The sequence below is a fragment of the Mirounga leonina genome, unplaced genomic scaffold (assembly GCF_011800145.1).
Source record: "Mirounga leonina isolate KUSES-001 unplaced genomic scaffold, KU_Mleo_1.0 Mir_128, whole genome shotgun sequence".
Lineage (NCBI taxonomy): Eukaryota > Metazoa > Chordata > Mammalia > Carnivora > Phocidae > Mirounga > Mirounga leonina.
The window spans coordinates 11,444,694-11,461,484 of record NW_023270320.1 but is presented as its reverse complement, the minus strand read 5'-3'; the positions used below and the strand labels follow the sequence as shown (position 1 = coordinate 11,461,484).

Below are 16,791 nucleotides of genomic sequence, written 5' to 3'. Positions count from 1 at the left end.
CCCCGTCCCCATCTCTAAATAAATAAATAAAGTCTTAAGGGGAAAAAAAAAAAGAAAAGAAACGTAGAAGTGCAAAAATAGACTTTTTAAATGTACCTAGTACACCTGCTTGTACTGAGTTAGAGTCAGAAGAGTGTGTTTGTGATCTTTTAAAAGGCTTTAAAACACTTCAAGCCAGTAAAAAAGAAATGCCTGTAAAGCGTGTGGCATTGCTCTGAGGGTTTTGGAGTTTCTCTTTTTTAGAGGCTGCTCTTTTTTGCACTTTACTGTCTGTCTCTGTTGATACATTTCTAAGGGTGTAGATACATTCATATTAATGTCAAGCAAGTTCGAAATCGATTTTGGCAAAGACTGCCTACAACTTGCTCTATCATTACATTGTTCCAGGGTGTGCAACTCTCTTCTCTCCAGAAACATACCGAAAGTGAAATTGTGGATGGTGGCAGACTAGATACGGTTAAATCACGTCCTAGATTCTCAGAACACTTACTGCATTCAAAGCATTAACTTAGCATCATTTGCCTTAAAGCAATTTTTTTAAAAAGATTTTATTCCTTTGAGAGAGAGAGAGAGAGAGCACAAGTAGGGAGAGGGGCAGAGGGAGAAGGAGAAGCAGGCTCCCTGCTGAGCTGGGAGCCCGACGTGGGGCTTGATCCCAGGACACAGGGATCATGACCTGAGCCGAAGGCAGACGCTTAACTGTCTGAGCCACCCAGGGACCTCATGCCTTAAAGCAATTTTTAAAATAACAGACCATTTACTCTTAGCCAGGGACTAAAGGGCAAATAAAAATTTTTTTGCAGTTTTAAAATCCAAGTACTTAGTTAAAAGACATTGCCCCTCCCCCCCCCAAGTTTAGGAATGACCCCTGGCCTTATGAAGTTATATCTGAGTATTAGAAAGTACTCGGTGGAGTAGATTTTTGTTAATGAAATAAATGAGATTATTTCATGTGAACAAACCATTGACTAGGAAACATATATATTAAAATGTTTTCCATTAAAATATAGTTATTATTTTATAATCTAATAAAATAAAATTTCTTCAGCTATCTCATTAGGGATAGATGAGAAAAACTGCACAAATCACAGGTGCTCAATATTAATATGTTTGCATTTTTGTGGAGAATTTGAAATAGCCAGGGCTCTTCCATTAGTGTGGTTATGTGAAGAGACAGAGAAGAATTTAGGTTGTTGCCAAGTCTCCAGGATACTTGAATCTGGGCTCCACCAAGAATGAGTGAGGAAGTTTGTATGGTACTTCTGTGGAAGGTTCCACTGATTGACAAAGAATATCACGGATCAAGGACACAGTTGTGTGGTTCTGTTGGTGGTGTACATATTTGTTTCTCCATTTATGGTCTGGAGGATTTTAAGTTAACTCCTTGAAAGAGCTTTTCTCTGAAAAGTGGGGTATCCTCACGTCGTGGATGGTTAACCCTGAAGGATACAGCAGGGACGTTTTTCCAAGGGAACTTTCAGGGTTGCAAAGTTAGAGTAGCTGGGAACTTCCGCGCTTCTGATGGACTTGGAACTGTGTGCAAGAGGGAGGAACTCAGGCTTGTCAATAAAGATATACCAGAAGCCCAAACATGAAGAAATGTTTATACACGGAGTCAGCTTCAGGAATGGATGCTCTAACTAAGAATAGACCTTATATCTGAAGGTCTCCGCAGAGCTACATTACAGATCATCTCTTAAAGACAAGAGAGGTGCACATGAAATGTCAGAGAAAAGAATAAACATTGACATGCCAGATGAGTGATTGTTTTCCTCCCACCAAAGGACCTTGGAGGATTGGAGCCCCAAAGTCATGGATATGAGGTTGAACCATATGAGGATTTCAGTGCCCTCCTACTCACAGAATTTAAATGGAAGCTATAGTTTGAGGAGATATATTTGTAAATTAAAACTCAAATATTCCCAAGAATCCCCTGCATGACTGCAAACTTGACCAAGATTTTAAATGAAATCCCGAGCCTCTTGTTGAACTGCAGCAAGAGCAGATGAAAAAGGCAAGAAAACAGAAAGAAACCAAGATTCTTTTTTTCTTTCTCTGTGTGTGTATTTATGTGCGTATGTATGCATGTGTTCCCTTATTTGCTTGAATTGTTTGAAATTTAATTGTAAGACACCATGACGTTTCACCCCAAATACTGCAGCAGATATCACCTAAGTACAAGGACCTTCTGCGTAACCGCAATGCAGTGACCACACTTGAGAAATTTCATGTTGATACGATACCTTGATTCAGATTTCCCCACGAGTCCCTGTATTATCTTTCAGAGAGTTTTCTGTGATTCAGGATTCAGTGATAGCTGCACATTGCATGCATTTGTCGGGTCTTTCAATCTCCTTTCATCTCCATCAGTTCTCACGGTCGGTCTCCTGTGATCATTCATGACATCAGCACTTCTAAAGTCTAGACCAGTTGTTTTGCAGGATATCCCTCCATTTGAATTTGTCTGTTTTCTCATGTTTGAAATCCAGATTCTAAATAAATAAATCATAGATAGATAAAGATATAGGAGGGGAAGGAGAAGTGGGAGAGAGAAAGGGAATGAGAGAAAAGGAAAAAGATGCAAATGATTTGGTGAAAAATTGTTTATTCACACCAAAGAATACAAAGTCTAGCAGATTTCTCTTGAGACAGTATTGATAAGCAATGGTGTGGAGTGGTGGGTGAGGGGATACGGTGCTCATTGAGAGTTAAGGATTTCTGAAATATTGCAGTGAAAACATTTTGCTTCGAGGCAAGGGAATAAACCTTGAGAGTTTGAGTCGTGTGCCAAGTTAAATGTAAAACTCAGTGAAAACAACAACAAAAATCAAACTAGTTCTTTTAGTTTATCCGTAAAATAACGAGGCAATTTATTTTTCTTAATACACATAAGCCAGTTTCTTTGGTGCCTTTTAGCTCCAGCAGATTTGTTTCTTTAAAACCCTTCACTGGACTGAACAAAATCAAAGATGATCGTAACGAATTCATGAGACCGAACAGACACTATTCCAGATAGAGGAGAATTTAGTCTATTTTTAATAAACCTCTAAAACAGAGATTCATGAACCCCAGCCTAAAAAGAAGACTCCTATAAAATCTGTTCAGAAGTAAATCTTATTTTCAAGCTGTCAGAAAACAAGAACCAGACAAAATCATCAGGTATCAAAGGCGAAGAACAGCTGAAATGAGTTTTCTACTTTGCCATTGGGTCTCTGCTTCAAGTGCCTGCTTAGAGAAGCAGGCATCTCATCTCCTAGCCCCCAAATAAATAAAAAGGGGATGTGTAATTTTAGGAGCACTGCTAAGAAATCACAACGTTCAAGTGGTTTTTGCTATAATTTATAGGAGCCTTCCTATACTTATTCCTGACATTTTTTTGATTTACATGGTAAGGGCAGAATTGTAGAAAAACAAACAGACCCTGAGTAGGAAAGGCACTTCATTTCCTGTTCGTGTCTAACATTGGCTCTGATCGCTGTCCTTGGAGTCCTGGTCACCAAACCCAGTGAATAATTATGCCCTGGATCAGGGAGGGGGCGGTCTTATTTGCCGTGGGTTTGTTTTCTGGGATTTTCTGTTAATACCTGGATGGGAAGCAGAAGTGGACTTTGTAGTTGGCTTCTCTAAGACTCAGTGGAAACAGTTGTTGAGAGCTCAAGTTCTGTGATGTTGATTATTAAGTGAACTATTGTCTGTAAAGTCCATTCATTATGCTTTTATTTTTTTTCAAAAACTTTTATTATAACAAAACCAGGCATACTATATTGAATCGTATAACCAAACACCGTGTGTACCTGTTGCTTGACTTCTGCAATGATCAACTAACTTCTTGGGAAATTTGTTTCATTTTCATGCCTATCGATTCCCCTCCATCATTTTATTTTGAAGCAAATCTCAGGTATTATAACATTTAATCCATAAATATTTAAGTAGAGAATAGATACTCTTTTAAGCAGTCTTGCTTAAAAAAAGAATGGTATATAGGTATTTAATGTATTCTGCAGGTTAATGCACAACTTAAGTACTTCCAGTCTCTGTTGAGAAGATATAGAAGAGCTAAACCCAGTCAAACTGGCAATTTGACATGAGCATAGTAGTCATCTGGAATGGTCATTGATTCTCTGTAGGACAGCAGCTGTAGGTCCAATAAAAAAGTGATGTCACCAAAGAATTTCTGTCTTGAAGAAAGAAACATTGTTAAGAGTGATGAATTCTCTTTGTTCTTTGGACCACCTCTGGTGATAGCATAGTCTAACTCTGACCCTCCAGAAACATAACCATGGACAAGTCAGTCACTTACCCATCTCTGAAATTAAACTTCCCCATTTAAAACATGGGTATGGGGCGCCTGGGTGGCTCAGTTGGTTAAGCGACTGCCTTCGGCTCAGGTCATGATCCTGGAGTCCCGGGATCAAGTCCCACATCGGGCTCCCTGCTCAGTGGGGAGTCTGCTTCTCCCTCTCCCGCTCCCCCCTCTTGTGCTCTCTCACTCTCTCTCTCTCAAATAAATAAATAAAATCTTTAAAAAACAAACAACAACAAAAAAACCAACAAAAAAAACATGGGTATGATGCCTGCTGTACCGATAATTTGTGATCTGAGATTTGAACCTGCTTTAAAAATAATGGCGGGGCACCTGGGTGGCTCAGACGTTAAGCGTCTGCCTCTGGCTCAGGTCATGATCCCAGAGTCCTGGGATTGAGCCCCGCGTTGGGCTGCCTGCTCGGCGGGAAGCCTGCTTCTCCCTCTCCCGCTCCCCCTGCTTGTGTTCCCTCTCTTGCTGTGTCTCTCTCTCTGTCAAATAAATAAATAAAATCTTAAAAAAAAAATGGCCTGTATATTGCTAATATAGAAACTACTAGAACATTGTATGTTAACTATACTGGAATTAAAACCAATAATAATAATGACGATGGCCTGGTTGCACATTCTCCTTTAGCATAGGTTTTTTGTGGCTTTGAAATGACCAATATCCAGGATTTTTAATGGCATCAGAAAATGTAAAGATTGAGGAAGTAACCATCTAGAATATTTTATAATCTAGGTTCTCCGCCCCCTCCCCCCACTCCCCCAAGTATATTTCATTTGGGCATTTTATCTCCAAGGTGAGATCCATTTTGGCTGACTCATTTTCTCTCTCTCTCTCTCTCTCAGATAGTAAAACATTTGGGAATGGTGTCTTGATCAAGCTCACCTAAAATTAATATATTTCTCTTTGAAAGATGATCCGAATTTTTTTCCTTCTCTTTCCTTTTTTAGCTTTGCCTCCCCGATTGAAAGAGATGAGAAGCCAGGAGTCTGCCGCGGGCTCTAAACTAGTGCTTCGATGTGAGACCAGCTCCGAATACTCCTCTCTCAAATTCAAATGGTTCAAGAATGGGAATGAATTAAACCGCAAGAACAAGCCACAAAACATCAAGATACAAAAAAAGCCAGGGTAAGTGTAATGCATCTAATAGCAGAGGCAGTGTCTAGCCATAGAATGATAGAAAATATAAAAATGATCTACAGCCCCAAAACGTGAATTCACTTACCAAAAAAGCTGTGATCTATAATAAATGAAAAGGCTGTTCATTATATGATGACCAGAAATTGTCTTATTATATAGGGAAGAGTTTGAAGTTTCTGATTCTTACAGCTTCTGGATGAGGAAAGAAAAGAGTGGATGGGGGGAGAACTGGAGACGTGGAGGGAGAAGCTTTGGTGATAACTGCTGTAATTGGAATATGTTACATCTTAAAATTGGCTTTCTTTAAAATAAGACAAATGCTATTGAGAGCACCAGTGCTTTCCACAATCAACATCCCAACTTAACGAAGCCCAGGAAATGCCCAGATTTATGGGAAGAGAATGCAGCCACTTGAATTTGAACTATTTTCAAATAGTTTGAAGTTTCAAATAGTTATTTTGAAGCAAATCTCAGGTATTATAACATTTAATCCATAAATATTTAAGTAGAGAATAGATACTCTTTTAAGCAGTCTTGCTTAAAAAAAGAATGGTATATAGGTATTTAATGTATTCTGCAGGTTAATGCACAACTTAAGTACTTCCAGTCTCTGTTGAGAAGATATAGAAGAGCTAAACCCAGTCAAACTGGGTTTACATCCAGCGATACCCAATAAGATGTTTTTTAACTGGCGATTTGTGAAACTACATCACCACTGTAGCACATTAAAACATCAGGTGATCTTGGCTCGCAAGAATCTTTTTTTTTTTTTAAGATTTTTATTTTATTTTATTTATTTATTTGAGAGAGAGAACACATGAGAGGGGGTAGGGTCAGAGGGCAAAGCAGACTCCCTGCCGAGCAGGGAGCCCGATGCGGGACTCGATCCAGGGACTCCAGGATCATGACCTGAGCCAAAGGCAGTCGCTTAACCAACTGAGCCACCCCCGCGCCCGGCTCGCAAGAATCCTAAATCCCCCTGCCTTCCTCGAGGAGGGCCACAATTGGAAGGGCTCCAGGTGATTCCCGTAACATCTTGCAGGGTTGTCTACACCTACTCTAAAATGAGGCTCCTTTATTATTCCCATCCTCTTCATTTTTATATATTTCCTCACTTAAGAAATCCTCTTCTATTATCACACTACATTTTGAAATTAGGGAAGAGATAAGTATGTGAGAGTTTTGCTTGTCAATAATCTTTTCATCGATGTGACATGGATAATAGTACTTCCGGGCTCAGAGATTACATTTTCTTTCCTCACACACAGAGGATTCCAGTGAAATCCCAGGGATGATAGCAGAAGCAACAACAAAAGAATCTCCTCCTGTACTTTGACTTAATAGACCACCTACTAAAAAGTTGACACACACTCACGAGCGCAAGAGACAACAAAGTGATTATAATGGAAATTTAACTTAATTTTCCCATCGTGTTTAATTACTGTAATAACCATAATTACTGAATTTTTCCCCTAGTTTCCGTGGTTTTATTAACTACGCTGCTTGTTCTTGTTACTGATTGTGTTGGCAAGATCTTTTGACTTGGAAGTACTATAATAAGATGTGGGGAGAAAAGTACTACTTTTGCAGCAGGTGGTTCTTCAAAGATACAAAAAATGACACTGTAAAGTGACATTTTTTTTTTACACAATCTTATTTATTTATTACAACATTCCCCTAGGTAGTAAGGGAAGTTGAACTGTACATGGGGCCTAATTTTGCATATTAAGAAATTAAAATTCAAAAAAGCGTTCTGCCTTGCCTTCAATCTCACAACTAGTAAGTAACTAAGCTGGAACACAAATCTGTTCCTTGGGTTCCTTAACACCTTATTCCTTCTTTTAAAAATGGAAAGCATACATGTTTAATAACGTTTGCATATGGGGGGGGAGGAGGTAGAGTGAGTGAACTGTAAAAAAGAACTATGATGCTTATAGAGGAGTTTAACAAGAAAAAAAATACTTTTAGATACTGGATTGAATAGAGTTTGGTGTCTGTTTTGTTTTTCATCAATTAGACACATTAGTAAGGAACTAAGTTATCTTCACACGCAGGAGAATGTCTCATTTCTTTCCACACGGCTGTCAAATGATATCAGTAATATTTAAGTGCCCGCAGAAGGCTTTATGCTGCGAGTGTGGGGAAATGGGAGAAGCATGGGTGTTATCTCTGCCCCCAGGGGGTCATAGATTGTATAGGGATTCTCTAGTTCAGCCTTATCTGAAACATAGTTGTCCCAGAGGCCATGTGCTAGAGCCCTCTTCGGGCTGGGGGGTACTTCAGGATTTTCAAGTGGCCCATCCATTTGCAAATAGTGACCTTTTAGAAAATTATTTTTTATGTTAAGGTAAATTCTACTTTAAGTCAAGATTTAATCAGGGAGGTATCCCTAATGTATGATCTAGCGTATCATACATGCAATAAAGCCAAGTGCTAAATTGTAGGTTACTGATTCTAAGTGCCGTGAGTTTGGGAAGAGGGAGAGACAGAGCTTCGTGAGTAGCCATGGGGAGGTGGATTGGAGTCTGCTAAAGGGGGAGAATCCCCTCTGCCTGGCTGGGTGGGGTGGGCCAGGCCATGAGAGAGAAAGAGCAGAATTAGAGTCAGTAACAAGTTCTGTTTATAGGACAGTAAAGAGGCCAGTGGGTGAATGGGTAGGGAATTCTGCCCTTTATGGGACAAGCTGCTGTGTGTCAGACCTTGGGCTAGATGCTGGGTACACAGAGATGAGTGGTCTAGAGGGGAGAGAGATGGCGAACAGTTAGAATACTCAGTCTTCAGGGCTACAGTAGTGGTAGTCCTGGGATGCCATAGCAAGAAGCTAGCACAGATGGGGAAGGGGACCCGATTAGGGACGAAGGAGGCTGCCAAGAAAGCAGGGAGGGAGAAGAGGTTTATCTAGGCTGAAGGAACAGAACAAAGCATCTTCAGACTGGGATTATTCAGTCTGAGAATGCCTGGGGAGAAACAAATGAAGGTGGATAAGTAAGGAGTAAATGGTTTTGAGAACAGTTCCTATATACCTAAAGAGGTAATTTGTTACATGGCTTGGATGACATATAAAAGTATCATTAGTATTCAGGAAAACATTTTCATGTTGGCTTCATAGGTCCAGACAGCTAAGAGAACTGTCTACATACTAATAAAACCCCATTATACCAGAAAGGCCAATATTCAGAAATCACTTCTTTTAAACAGTAGCCTTGCTGGAAAGAATGAAATGGGAACAAAAAGGTGTTTTATGCAGCTGATGTGGCTATAAATTACTCTTGGCAAAACATTTTAACATATTTGATCTTCCAAAAATAAGACACTGTGTAAAGTGGGCCATTAGTGTTGTTGTCTTTTTTTTTTTAAGGTTAAAGGACCAAACCTTTAAATTTAATTAACATTTGCAAGGTGCCCCTGTTATTTCAACTTGTCCTATAAATATAAGAGAATGGATGCGATTATTGTTATACCCATTTTTTTTAAAAAAATGAATGCCCTGAGCATGAAGGAAATTCAGTTTCTTGCTGTAGATCTAATGTTGATGAATAGCAAAGCTTGGATTTGAAACAGGTCTGACTCTATGCCTCCTGTCTTTTCACAGCTACTGGTGATTTTGCTATGTATAGTAAAGTCACAACACAGGGCTGGGGACACATACAGGCATAGGGTAATGTCTTTAATAAAAAAAATTCTCATTTTTCAGTTTCATTTACATATTCATAATTTTCCCTTACTAAGATATTCAAACCTTTAATGGTTTGCAGCAGTTACTTGGTACCTTAAACTTTATCAGAGGCTTTGATCAACCAAGCAGAGGTGAATTTCAGTGTGAAGTTTAGGATTTCTTTGGGATTCTCTGTATTTTAAGGAAAATGTTGACTCTTTTCCAATCCTTAGTCTAGGTTTCTTTTTCACGTAGTCTAGATCATACATGCAGCCAGAATTTCCTTGTCATCCCTTAGTGTTGCAAAGAGACTCCAATCAGCAATTTCTATTATTTTGTAAAGTCTTATCACCCTTCTGCCCCTGAACTACATTCTTACATGTTCTTCCTATGACTTTGAATTTATATCTGAGCCTGTGTTTGTTGTATTTGGCAAAGCAGTGTGTGGAACCAATTTAGAAAAATGGAAACTGCCCCAGTGTTATGTGTCTGCTTATCCCTTTGTTCTGCTTCCTCTTCCTGGTGGATCATTTTGAGCAAGAAAACTGGTTAAAGATCATGGCACGCGACAGATTCATATTTGAGGCTGTCAGATTGGCCTCATTTAAATATCAGCTTATGAAAGGCTGACCTCCCATTGTTTGTGTATGGCACACTCTTTTGGATGCCCATAGTTCTGTCTCAGTCTTCATTTCCACTCTCACCTATTTTCATTTTGTTTAAAATTGGATCTAATTGGTCTTGTCAAATTTCTGCAAACATTTTAAAGGGAATTCTTTCTTCTGTTGTCCATTGTTGCAGGTCCTTTGACTCTATTCTAGAAAAAGTTCACACACATTCCCTTCTTGCATCAGCTGAGCAGCTTTTGCAGGTCATTCTAATTTTATATGTAGGGAAAGCGCCAATTCCTTAGGTATAAATGGGAATACTCAGTGCCTATTTCATATGCCTTATGTGAGGCATTTGGTGCAGTGCCTGGTTCTGTATAGTATGAGAGTTGCTTATGAAACCCTCTCCCTCCTCTTTATCCTTCTTGTTATTGGCAATTTGACAGTATCTGAAGTTGTGTTGAACACACACACACACACACACACACACAAGCACACTCACAGACACAGAGTTCATATATGATTCCTTAGAGATTGGAGGAATGGATTTATATAAACCAAGGAGATATTCCCTATATGCATTTAAGTTGTCTTGGCCCATAAACGGCGGTGGAAGAATCAAGCCAAAAAAGACAAAGAAGACAGTCGTTATTGGAACTTTGAATCCATCCTTGAGCACTTATTCAAAGAATACAGTTTGCATTTTGATATACAAAAAGAGAAATTAATATTTAGAACTTTCATCTTTAAATCAGTCTGTATTAATTTATTTTTACATCGTCTTGTTTTTCTTAATCCAAAGGTAATGTGTGCTTATAAAAAAATCTAAATATTGCAGGGATATAAAATGTAATTGTAATGATAGCTAACACTTATTGGGAGCTCATAGGATTCCAAGCATTGTTTTAGACACTTTACATGAGTTAACTCTTTTAATACTTTTAGAAAATGAAAATCCACTGAAACATCAACCTCTCCCAGATTTCTAGATAACTCATCAATTAAAGAGCAAAAAATTCGTTTTATGATTGGATGGGAATTCAACACTTTTTCCAAGTTAACTTCCTTCCTGTGGAGAGCATATGGTAGCCTGTTGAAGAGAGTACAAAACTGTTGTATCCATACTTACCAAAGCCCCAGATCATTGCAGTGTATAATTTTCAAGAAAGGTTTGTCTGTTTCTTCTCTCTTCCTGCTTCCCACCCTGTACTCTAGGGCCCACGGATCAGAGGGTCTCATAGTTCAATGTATCATTGGAGTTCACAGGGGTCCCAATGATCATCTGGATCAGTGGTTTTCCCACTGTGTCCCTGGAGAATCTTAAGTTTCCACTGAATTGAAAATGGGCTGGCAACCACCTTGACCTGAACACCTTTGTCTCTTTATGATAGTTTTGAATATGAGGCTCTGATTTAAGCTTTTGTTTTAAAACAGGTTTTTTTTTTTTTTTTTCAAAATAGTTGAAACCACTGATCTAATTTAATCTTTTTTCTGCATAGAGATATTCTTGACAGGTGGTTATCCAGACTTGAATCTTTCCAAAGGGAAAGACACCCTCCCCATTTCTGAATGTTCAAAAACTCTTCCTTATCACTCAAAATATGCCTTCTTTTTCCTGTCGGACATAATTCTGTCTTCAAGAGCCTCCTTGAATAGTTTTCTTTTCCAGATGACAACCATGAAATATGTTTAAAAAGCTACCCCTATCTTGTTCATAGTTGGCCTGCCAGTAGGACCTCTGTTTCTTCAATAGAATCTTCTCTAGTGATAAGATTTATAAGCCCTATTCAATTGTGATCAACTTCTTCTAAAGTCCTCTAGTTATTGATATTTTTCATCAGATGCCCCTTCAAAACATAATTAAATATTCTAGATGTGATCCAGCCTGTGAGCAGTGTATTGAGACTTTTATCCAGTTTGATTTATGCTGTTTTAATATTAATATGGCCAAACAGTGCATAAGTTTCTTTTTTTAGTGTTTCTTTTTTTAGTAGTTCTTTAAAATAGAATCATGTTAAACACATGGCTAATTGAAATCCTTTTTTCTGTATATATTATTGTCCAGGCACGTCTCTCCAAGCCTATACTTCTGCTACTGATTTTTGAACTGGAATGTATTTGTTATGCTTATCTTGATTAAATTGAATCTTGATCTTAGTGCATTGATGTTCAGTCTTAGAATTCCCAAGGGTGTTCTCTATTGAAAGGATATCTTAGCTACATGTGATGCCTGCCTTAGAAATTCACAGTACATATTTGCATAAAAACCACTAAGAGGTACTGTTGTAAAGAAATCTATTTAACTTTGTTCAAGGCAATATTTATTTGAGCATAGAAAAATTTTTTTTCTTATTCTTTTAAGCATAAAATTTATTAGCATTACTTGGAGTAATATTCCAGGAAACCCTGTGTAATTCTATTAGGAGAATTTTTATTTAAAAAATTATCCCTTTAAGATTAACTATAAAGCTGATTACCGTCTTTCTTATAGTTTGATCCAATTCAGTAGTTAAAAAATTAATAGCACAGGGTCAAGAAAGAACTCACATACCATCAGGGACTATTCCTCAATTTACATAAGTAAGAAAGGAGTATTCTTGGAATTATTATAATCTTGAGGTGTTGTGCATTCTTGGGTTGTTGTTGTGATAACCTTAGAATTAAGATTGGGGGCTTAACAAGAAAAGTTATAATTTTCTTATTTTAGGAATTCACTTTTTCTTCTGTGTTGAAAACAGGAAAAACCTCAACCTGACCTTCTTCATGATTGATCTATCAATTATTGTTAGTGGTTCCATGGTTGTAAATGAAAATTCTTCCAGCTAATTATGCTGTTTGGGGCTGGACAAGCTTACTGTAGTATTTGTATTGTTTCTGACCGTTCTTCATAGATGTGTGTCATAAAGGAAACTTGGCATGTATGGACAAATTTGTATAAATAGCTGATAATCCTTTAAGAAAAGTACTGGATTTGAATATTCCAAACTCAGGCTTAGAAGTTAACACAACTTGATGGGGGCTAATATCCTAATACTGTATTTTGATAATTTTAAAAGTTCTTGTAGTTTATAATTAGATCTTAATATCAGCTTGCCAAGGTGCTTGCCCTCAGATTGTTCTATTTTGGTTTATAGGGATAGACTTCAGGGAACCTTTTCTGTAGAGAACCCTTCTGATTAATATGTGACTATCCCTGCATAAATGGCCCTTGGTGATCCCCCCACCCCATTACAGCTAAGCAGGCTGTTATTGTATTAGATTTGCTTTCTATCAACTTTGTTCTGTGCACCATCATTTTCAGGAAATATGAACAGATATGCTATGTGGATGACAAGGATTCCATTGTCAAATAAGTTTGAGAGTAACTAAATAATATATTCCCCTCTTAGAGAGTCAGATTACATTAGCATATTAAAGACTTTGAGAATTCCTGCAGGATTAATAACAACAAAAAGCCTGTTTTTGTTCACCCTAATGTCTTCCGAATTTACTTGAGTACAGTACTTTTGTTTTCTCAAGTTTACGTGTTGACATTGTTCTGAGTCATTAATTTTTTAATCCACATGTTGGTTTGAGTGTTGCTGCCTTGGTCTGGACCTCCTCCGACTGTCTCTGCCCTCTTAATAGGGCATCCTCCTTTCCTGCAGCCAGCATTTAGGAACATTAGGTCCTGGAGAGAGCTTAAGTAGGAGCATCCAAATATTTTCTTCATTTATTCACACATTCATCCCATAACGTTTGACGATGCACCAAGGACAAAGCAGTGGCATGTCCTCATAGAACTGTGAGGGTACCAAGAAGTTTAAATTATGGACTCCCAAGTGTATGTCCTAGCTAGAAAAATAAGATATACTTCAAGAACTGTGAGGATCATGGGAGAGGTACTCTAGCCTGTCAGAATTTAGACAAAGAAGAGAGGAATAGCAGCTACATGATTATGAAAGGTTTGATGAAAGAATTGGCACTTGAGGTGGTTCTGAAAAGTCAGCCAATATCTTGAAATATGGGACACACCCCCCCTCCCATTCTAGGGGGAAGGAAGGGCACAAGCCAAAGCACCATGATGGAAGGCCATAAGGCTTACATACGGGACTGGGTGGGTGGTCCAGTTCAGTAGACTGGAGGAGAATAGAGGGATTGATTTTTTATCAGTTAAATTAGAATAACTGATTGAATTTGATTAATAATATTATATGACAAGAAGACCAAAAATTCACTATAAAACTAAGAAGATGTACCTTATGGGAGGGAGCCTTGCATATAATTTTGAGTTACTGTCTTTTGTTCCCTGCCTTGTTCTTTTCCTGTTGTCATCCCAAGAGCCCAGGCAGTCAGGACCACGTGTGAGTATACAGGGATGCTTTAAAAAGTCTTTCATAAACTCAACTAGCCCCAGTGGTTCTGTGTTTTTAAATCATGGAGACTGCTTACGTTATTGGCTATATGCAACAGTAAAACATAGACAGATGCAAATCACAATGCTGCCCATGTTGAAAGAGTGTTGAATATTGCTTTAATATGCAGTTTTATAAAAATGTGTGCTGTTGTATGTTTATTTCAATGTTAAGAATGATTTGTGTCCCTCTGTGTCCCTCTAAGATGACTTACCTTTCTTTTGTAAATCCTTTTCATTCAGAATTAACATAAATCCTGATGTTACTTTACTGAGAAAAGTACAGAGCATTTTAATCTATTCTAGCCTTCCATAAGTGTTTGTCCTTACCAGATTTGTAAATGATTTTACACTTTTTAAATCTTTCCAGTGGCTGAAGACATTTAGATATAGAAAGGAAGAAAGCTTTACTAATTGGTTTGAAAAAAAAAATCTGAGGCATAGTGTGTTTAGTGGTGGTGGTAGAGGAATAAAAAGAAAAATTAGAGAAGGCATTCTTTAAATTACTAATCTGGGTGATAAAATTAAGGCCATGTCTATGGTATCACTTAAATGTGATGTATCTCGTCTTTACTCTTGGTCAAATCATACTTCTGTGTATTAGTAAGTTGTGTTTTAAGTTGGTATGTGTGGAGTGGAGAGGGGGAGTTTGAGAACCCTGAAGCTACAGAGAAGTAGAGTTTGGTGGTCATTGTATTTCTGTGAAATATACTTACACCACTTTGGTCCTGATCTTACAGGAAGTCAGAACTTCGCATTAACAAGGCATCACTGGCTGATTCTGGAGAATATATGTGCAAAGTGACCAGCAAATTAGGAAATGACAGTGCCTCGGCCAATATCACCATTGTGGATTCAAATGGTAAGAGATATGTACTACATTCCATTTCTCAGGCTGTAAGAGGAGTAATCAAGAGATGTGGTGAGAGTTGTAATAAACTAGTGTGTTAAATCTCATTGTGAACAAATAAAAAACATGGAAGAAAAACCATATACTTCAAGGATCCTATGTGTCTTCCATAAAACACACTTCCAGACAAGTGTGTCTACTCCCTGAGGTGGTGTAAATCTGAAACATACGTAGATTTTTATTTTTTAAGAATTTCAGTAAGGTCATGAATGGCAGAAACAGGATGGGTTGCTAAAAGAGATTAGACTTCCTCTTTAAATTTGTCAGGGAGGGTTGTCAAGTCTTTGGCTCCATCAGGAACAGAGTATGTGTGTGTATATATACATGTGTGTGTATTTATATACAGAATACATTTGTATATGCAGGATATATGTATATTACATACATATGTATGTACATATGCATATTATATATGAATATATGTAGTGTGTGTGTGTTGACAGGATACAGTCCTGACTCAGTCCTAGAAATTTGAATGTTCTCGTATGTGTTTTTAATACAGCTGGCTCTAGGTTGTAGGAAGTGAGGGAGGCCTATCAGTTTTTTTCTTAGGCCTATTAATTCAAAATTCGGAGAGTCCTCGAGGCAGAGCCCTTCCTACTATGTCTGGTCTTGAGCTTCTGCTTTCCTGAGAATGGCGCCAGGGATATTTGTTAAACTAATGAATGACTTGGAGGTAGAAGGTGTCACTTACCCTCCAGCCACTTCTCTGAGTTACCCGAAGAAGCTAAAGAGCCACAGCTGGTGGGTGTGTCCTCGGGATACCCAACTCCTCCACAATTTGATGGAGTCATCTCTAGAAACCAATGATGAGCTAAAGCAGGGAGCGTCTCCATCTCTTGAAATAATAAAATGTGACTTCAGAACCCTGTGGTGCTTCTTTTCCCTTTTGCATGATGGCACTTAACTACTGCGTATGCAAGCCCTGTCATGTGTTATAAAGCCAAGCCTGAAGACACTGCTCCCCTCCTGACGGGAAAGGGGAAAGAGTGCCCACTGCAGAGGCCTGGTCTCTGAAAGCGGGAAGGTAAAAATGCAAGACCAGCAAGGGGAGAACAAAAGTAACTTCAAGGGTCAACTCCGTAGGAGACTGATGGAGTTGTGTCTGTTGACTTATTAGGACAGGGAGAAAGGAGTAAGATAAAAATATGGAACAGGGTTGGGAAAAATCTCAGGTTAATCCCCAGCCTTCTCTGGATTCCCCAATGAACTGCTCTGTTGCAGGGTAATCAGAGTTCATTACTTTAATTTTAAATGCCTCCCTCTACAGAGAGTAGAGGACAACAGTGAAAAGTAGTTTCCATCACTATTTTTAGGAGCTGCGTTTATAGCTGAAAATGTAAAAGCCATTTAAAATTTATATGAGTAAATGTAGCATCACTTTACTTTTTCATCAGCACAGGTTAAGCAGTAAGTATATTGCTGGTGTTATTTTACCCCATGAGAAATTTTATAGGATGCTAACTTGAAACACAAATTTAAAAACTAATTTCAGTGGCTGCTTCTTTTTTGTTGTTGTTTTTTCTGTTGTGCCGTGTTCAGTAGCTTGTTCTCAGCCTGTCATTGGCTTGGTTCAATGTGTCTCCCGTGGTAAATGCTATTGAATTATGATTTTGACACTTGGATTAGATTTGTAGAGCTATGTGTACTATAAATTCCCAGGAAAATACAATTAGAATAAGTGTCATGTTCTCACTGAGTGCTTACAGTACTATTATAATATTCCAGGTTTTCTGATTTACAGGATTAAGCAGTGAATTATTTACTACTATATTA

General features: G+C 38.2%; 1 protein-coding gene across 1 annotated transcript in view; it reads left to right on the top strand.

Annotated features, from left to right (window-relative positions):
• The window catches only part of NRG1 (neuregulin 1), a 1,093,773-nt gene that overhangs the window by 917,261 nt on the left and 159,721 nt on the right, over positions 1-16,791 (top strand). Inside the window, exons 2-3 of the mRNA XM_035004068.1 lie at positions 5,260-5,437; positions 14,846-14,967. Coding sequence (XP_034859959.1) covers positions 5,260-5,437; positions 14,846-14,967 — 300 coding nt within the window. The remainder of the gene's footprint in view (positions 1-5,259; positions 5,438-14,845; positions 14,968-16,791) is intronic.